We start from the raw sequence: 6,751 nt of genomic DNA, 5'->3' as shown, positions 1-6,751 counted from the left end.
CATTACATTAATATGTTATTAAATGATACATTTTCCAGTTATCATCATTTATTTTTTTAATCATGTTACCTTTAATGAAACTTAAAGGAATATGTGTAAAAAAAAAAATCAACCAGCTGGTAAGCGATATAATAGTATATAACCAGCCTCCATTTTCAAAAAGACCATTTAAAAAATAGATATAAATGAAAACATACGCAATAGTTGTGTCGTATGTGTAGTAGTGTGTCTGAGCACTAGATGTCAGCATTCTCAACAGTTGTGTCATGCCCTGATAAGGCTTGACTATCTCAACGTGAGTTTGTTTCGGTGGCACCGGGCTCGTCGCTTGAATATTGCTTCACTCATTCAAACACACTGCATTAGAGTTCAGCTCACCGAGTTTTGTCGACGGGGAGGAGTCGCGTGGCGTCCACTAACCCACACACGGACATCTCGACTTCACAAACACCTTCCCCGGTCATTTAGGACTAATAAGGACAAAAGGACGGAGGAGTTCCACCGTGGGAGTGACGGAGCCGCAGACAAACGCTTGGCACTAATCTCGGCCAATGACTGACACATAAAGCAAGGGAGATACATCTTATAACTGGCTGGCGCTGAGAGCAGCCTGGGGACTGAGGCTTGGCTCTCGAAAAGATTCAGCTCTGAATGCTCGCATATCTCAGGTTTTATTGTGTGCATGCGTGTAGTTTTAATGTAGCTATCCAAACAATAGGCAGTCTGAAGAGGGGACGTAGGAGCTTGTAATACACGCTTTTCTCGTGTTTGCCAGCCAGACGGTGGGCATAGCCGAAGTCCTGTTTTATACTACTGGACACTTCTGAAGCGGTTTAAATAATTAGCTCTTTACCGATCCACGTTGAATAATTAAACCCCTCGTTTTACTTAACAATTAGCTTTCGGTTTCTCTCCAGGGACTGTATGCGCTTGTTAGTCTATTTTAGCTCCATATCACCACGGATGAAGGACGATAGATGTGCTTTTTCCAGGGAAGAGCAGCTTTATGTGTGACTTTATAGTCTCTAATGATATTGTTTAAGCACTGACAGAAGTTTTAAACCTCCTGCTTTAGTTTCTCTCGGCTCGGAGTGTTATTGTCATAAAGATTATGGCAGCCGTTGTGAATTTTTCTCCTCCCTGGTGGGTTAACCTTCTTCACAGACTGCCTCACTTTAATCTGCAATTTGAACAAACCAGCAGTGATTTTCGACCCGAGGACTCCTCATACCAACAGGTAAGGCCATGTATTACAGTAACAATGCTACTGTTTGATACAGCAACATGTGTAGATTAAATGCTGTTCAATATCTCACACACACACGGTGCTGTTATTCTGCATATAGGCACAGCTGTAAACTGGTAGTAGCAGCCATGCTGATATTCAGTATATAACATGTCAACGGTTTGCTTGAATTAAGTGATTTAATTTGAGACATATATTGACCCAGTTAGTTCATTTATTTCTTCTCAACCAACTAAATTAGTTACAAAAGTAGCCAAAGCATCAAGAGTTGCTTGTCAGTTGTTGCCTTGTAAAGCTTAACTGGAGTTGCCTATATGACTGGAACAAAGCAATTTTCCTCCATTTGGTCAAAGAGTTCTACAATCATTCCAGATTTTCCATTTTATTTCCGGAACAGTATTGAACATTGCGTTCAATTCATGTTGAAAAAGTTGTAATTATGGGGACAATCCATATGCTTAATGTGGCTTAAAGGGATAGTTCACCCAAAAATTTTAATTCTGTCATGAATTACATCACCCCTATGTCGTTCCAAACACGCAAGACCTTTATTCATCTTCAGAACACAAATTAAGACATTTTTGATGAAATCCGAGTGCTTTCTGACCTTGCATAGACAGCAACAGAACTACCACAGTCAAGGCCCAGAAAATTAGTATGGACATCAAGCTATGATAATACTTTTTGTGTGCAAAGAAAACAATAATAACAAATTTATACAACAATCAGGGGTGTGATTCTTCCGGAAAAATCCGGAAATCCGGCTTTTCCGACCTGAAAATGATGCTCTCGTAAATCATGCAAAAAAAAAAAAAAAGTTCGGGGGTGGGTTCGGGTATTGGTAAACATAATGACCACTCACCGCTGTCAACGTTTTTTGTGCCTCTGATTCATGTCGTCGTGTCACTCCGCAAGTACAATAATTTGTCACGATTGAAGTTCAAAGTGTACGCGCACCGTTCTGAATGCGCACACACCCAACCATCTACTTACGTGAACAACTTCAGTTGACTGACGAAGACAGTGAACACGGATGATTCATGTAAGCAAATCCAATATATTGTCTTTGATTTTTATATGCTGGTCTAGTAAAATTTAACCAATCTATTGATCACTTTTGTCATGCTTCCATAACATTAATGTTAAATGATTCTGGGCTAATTTAGCAAAGTAACGCCATGTTGGTTATTGGTTACTTCTAGCTAGAAAGTTTATTTGCCAACATTTTTGTCGCATATGCTCCTGAAATTTAATCTGTGCGACCTAAAAATATATTTGGGAGTAACGTTATAGGCGTGGAGCATATGAGCATATCTGTCCACTAACGACACGTTCGATTTGCGAACTAATGACTCATTTGAACCGATTCACTTTAATGAATGCTTAAATCTGATCTGGGTCAAGTTTCCCGATAACAATGTATCTTAGCTCTGAAGAGCGCTCTCTACGTGCAAGGTTATAAACGCTCGCCGCAATTCCACACGGTTTTCCCAAAAACGTTACTTGACATGAACGCATTCTACGCAGACCTGCCAACCTGTATGCATTTTGCGTACCGGCTACGCATTTTGACCTCAAAGTACGCTGGTACAATTTGTAACTAAACTACGCAAAAATCTAGTGACGCCTCTGTCCACGCGCAGTATTTAAAACAAGCAATAGATAAAGGTGAAAAGTTCAACCAATCATAGCGTATTTTGTTTGTTTTGCATTTAAATAATTTCTGCGTTTTATTTCTCACCTAGTAGCCTATAGTTTATAGTTTCAGTTCAAAGCGGTTCGCGCTCGCCCCGTTAGAAGCTCTGACAGAAAGGCTGCGTGTGAGGCTGACAGAGACGTGTTGTTTAATGTGTTTGAGATGTGCTGTTTTCCTTAATGCTTGACTTACATTGCACAGGTATATTCTGTAAATGTTAAAATCCAATAGAAAATTTCCATTTTGCTGTCAGAAGAGCATGAGTTTCAGCTTTAGCGATTCTCAGCTAAATTCCACAGACTTCATTTAGAAAGAGCGCTGCCGCGCGCATGCGCTCCAAACAGACAGCGCTCAATGAAATATGAGCGCAATAACTCTGACTAAAGTATACATTTTGATGAAATACTTGTAGCTGGACAATAAATGAGACATGTAGAATTTTAAACCTACAGGTAAGTGTATTTGTATGATCGCACAAGTGTAATGGGTTAATCAAAATAGCCTTTTTACTTAATTAGTCTGTGATTTTTATTATTTTCATTTTTAGTTTAGTAACTAACTTATGCTTTAATATTTTTTTTTAGATTGCAATGTTAAAATGTAATGTGACTTTAACCCTTTTTGCACATAATATATGCCTACATGCTTACGTTCACTTTATTTGTTTAATCCATTACAAAATACCAAGATATATAGGCTACAGTATACCGCAAATCAGCTAAAAAATACAGAGATATTAATATTTGCTCATATTGCCCAGCCCTATACAGAAGTGTACTGGAGGTTTTTTTCTTTTCTTTTTTAATAGTAAAAAAAAACTAAACCGTTACAGTAAACAGTAAAAAAAACTCTAAAAACCGTAAACTCGAACACCCCCCCCCCCCCCCACCCCAATCATTGACAGATTTTTTGGAATTCATCCCTATTTTTGCCCAGTCTTTGAAGCATATTTCCCACATTACTCCTTTTATGATTTTTTTTTTGTTCAATCATTTAATTTAGATGCGTATTTATTTGTTTCTTCCCTTTTTAATTATTTAATTTATAAATTCATTTAAACAAAAAACAAGTACAATATTTTTTATTAATTTATTATCATACTATATAAATTATGTCACTGTGTGTGTGTGGGGGCGGAGGGGGTGGCTGTCGCCGCGTCATGGTAAGTGCACCATATAGTTTCCTGCTTTTTTGTCCTTTGCCAATCACACCTATGAACAATTTCTTCTCTTTCTTTCTTGTCTTCCATGTCAGTCTTCGATGCACGTTCATTAAAGTTCCACAATGTGCAAAAACTATTCCTGTAGCTTCATAAAATATCTGATGAATAACTGATGTCACATGGACTATTTTAATGATGTCTGTACTACGTATCTGTGCCTTGAACTTCTTTCAGTTGCGTTGCTGTCTTTGCAGGGTCAGAAAGCTTTTTTAAACATTTTTATGTTCTAAAACAACGACCAGGAGAAGACTTGTTTCTTGCCATAAACATTATCCACTAGGGCGGGGCAATAATTTGATAACGATAATTATCACTCATTTTAATCATGCCACACGGATGGTTTATCCACTCGGATCGAAGTTCAAACTGCCATGTGGGGCAAGCTTATTAGAGCAGATTGCTTTTTCTCGGTCACACAAGCTTTAAACCGCTCTGTGAGATCCAGTGTGAAGCGCTAGAATTCAGCGATGAACACAAATGAATCTGTGATTTAAACTAGTTTAAAGCCAAAAAGAAGAAACACTGTGTGCAACGAGGCAGTCAGAAGGCTTTTCAATCTACACATCACCATCATTTACCATGGATTTACTGTAGTAACACGAGCTTCACCATGGTATTGTGGCAGAAATTTGGGATATTCACACTGAATTTTATTACAGGAGAAATGTTATATAATTGCAGTACGTATCTGTTATGAAGTTATAGCATGTGCATTTATACTGAATGTTTTTAGATACTGTTTTTCATACAAATAGGCTACCTGAAAACAGTTATATTTTTACCATGGTATTGAGCTACATGTGTGTTGTTAACAGTTTATCATGATTTAAATGTATGCTACTATGGGAGACCAATGCTTAATTAAAAAATGTATAAATAAAAACTTGATCAGAATCAATTTAACCATATAAAACTTAGGTTGCTGCAATTTTTACAGATGTTACTGATTTTGATAATGAACAAAAATGTACCTCTGCATCCTAACTCAAGCTTCTATCAAATGTGCATTTCTAAGAGACAAAAGGTGATATTATTATTTTTATTAATATTAATCAGGCAACCCAAACCTGTTTCTTGATTTGAAACAAAATCACTCAGTAGAACATGCAGAAACTAGGAAATTATAATTTATTTATATGTATTTGTTAAGGAAAATTAATGGTCTGATTTCTACAAATTTCACTGGGAACAAAAATCTGGCTTTAAACTTGAGAGAAAGAAAGATTTGACATTTATTGTGATAATTATCTATATCAGCTGATATATTGTGATAATATTTTTGGCCACATCGCCCAGTCCTATCCACTACTAAAGACAATGGCACTCTAATCCAAGTAGCAAGACGAGATTTTTACATAAATGTTTTCCATTTAGAAAACCATTATAATGAAAATGCTTAACATGGCTTAATGTTCTTAGCAATTGATATTAAAAGAACAAAACCAGCACACATTCGTAATAAAAAATACTCTGTACAACGTGCAAACATACTTTTGTAAATGCCAACTGCCCTGGAGGACTGAAACACACTAACAAACCCATATATACCTCTTTGTCTAAGGAGTTAGAGCACTAGAACAAACTGTTCATTTTAGTTCAATAGTTAGTAGGAGCTTATCTCTTAAAGTGATTATGCAGTGATTATATATTTTTTTTTATGTGCACATTTCTTTGTGCCATAAAATGGCAGTAACTATAATTCAATCATTATTATGAATTCATTATTGTTATTAAGCCTTGGATCTCTCTAATGCTGAACACACCCATGCGTGGCTAGTGAAGGTAGAAAGTAGGCTTCTGAGCACCCTTTCAACTACTTGGCTGTAGTCTTTCATCATAGAGACAACAGATGGCATAAAGACAAGCCAGCAGTGCCATAAGCCTGGTGACAATACCTCTAATCAAAGCTCCTTAAATCAAGTTCGGCCTTTACTGTTGTTCGCTTTATGGAGTGTTGGGTCAAACCAGCTGGTAATTAGGAAAACACATGTAAAGAAGTCGTAATTGTGCTTGACCATCACCATAAACCGAAGCAAATGGCAAGTTTTAAATGACAGATTTGGTCATTTGAATAAAATTGAGAATTCGGGTAGCACAATATAGTTCCAGAACTGTAGGAACATAATTATAATATTTTTTTGCACCTATAATGGGGTTATTCCAGGTTGTCTGTGCACATATAATGATTTGATTGTCTTGTATATGGTCCATGACGTGTATTGGATCAAGGTGCTTCCTTAGACAGTTTTACCTTTTGTTCATCGACTAAATATCACCCCAACACTATTTAATGAATTGCAACAAAATGTAAGTCTAAACACGCTTTTAGCTGCTGTATATGTTCAAATGATTATGAGAATCACTTATTTTTCTGCTAGAAGTTTAGAGGAACTATCAAGGCAAGAATGAGTGAATTAATTTAGAAACAGCAGTCGCAAAGCTTAATGCTCACTCCCTGCTGGTCTTCTAGCATATAGTTGCTGGAAATCATGCAGTCACAGAGATGTAAAAGTTGCTCGAGAAAGCAGCTGAGATGGAGAGCAGAGGTGAAGGCAGAGAATTCAGTGCTTCTGTGTCATGAAGCCCA

The 6,751-nt window shown here is 37.0% G+C and overlaps 1 protein-coding gene across 2 annotated transcripts in view; it reads left to right on the top strand.

Moving 5' to 3' along the window:
- Positions 1–283: 283 nt before the first annotated feature.
- The window catches only part of LOC132149587 (protein tweety homolog 3-like), a 63,238-nt gene continuing 56,770 nt past the window's right edge, over positions 284–6,751 (top strand). Inside the window, exon 1 of one of the 2 annotated variants that reach the window (XM_059558969.1) lies at positions 284–1,237. In XM_059558969.1, coding sequence (XP_059414952.1) covers positions 1,112–1,237 — 126 coding nt within the window. In that variant the 5' untranslated portion in view covers positions 284–1,111. The remainder of the gene's footprint in view (positions 1,238–6,751) is intronic. The other variant, XM_059558978.1, reaches the window with a different exon arrangement.

This window comes from Carassius carassius, chromosome 1 (genome assembly GCF_963082965.1).
Source record: "Carassius carassius chromosome 1, fCarCar2.1, whole genome shotgun sequence".
Classification (NCBI taxonomy): domain Eukaryota; kingdom Metazoa; phylum Chordata; class Actinopteri; order Cypriniformes; family Cyprinidae; genus Carassius; species Carassius carassius.
This window is presented reverse-complemented; position numbering and strand designations above follow the sequence as displayed.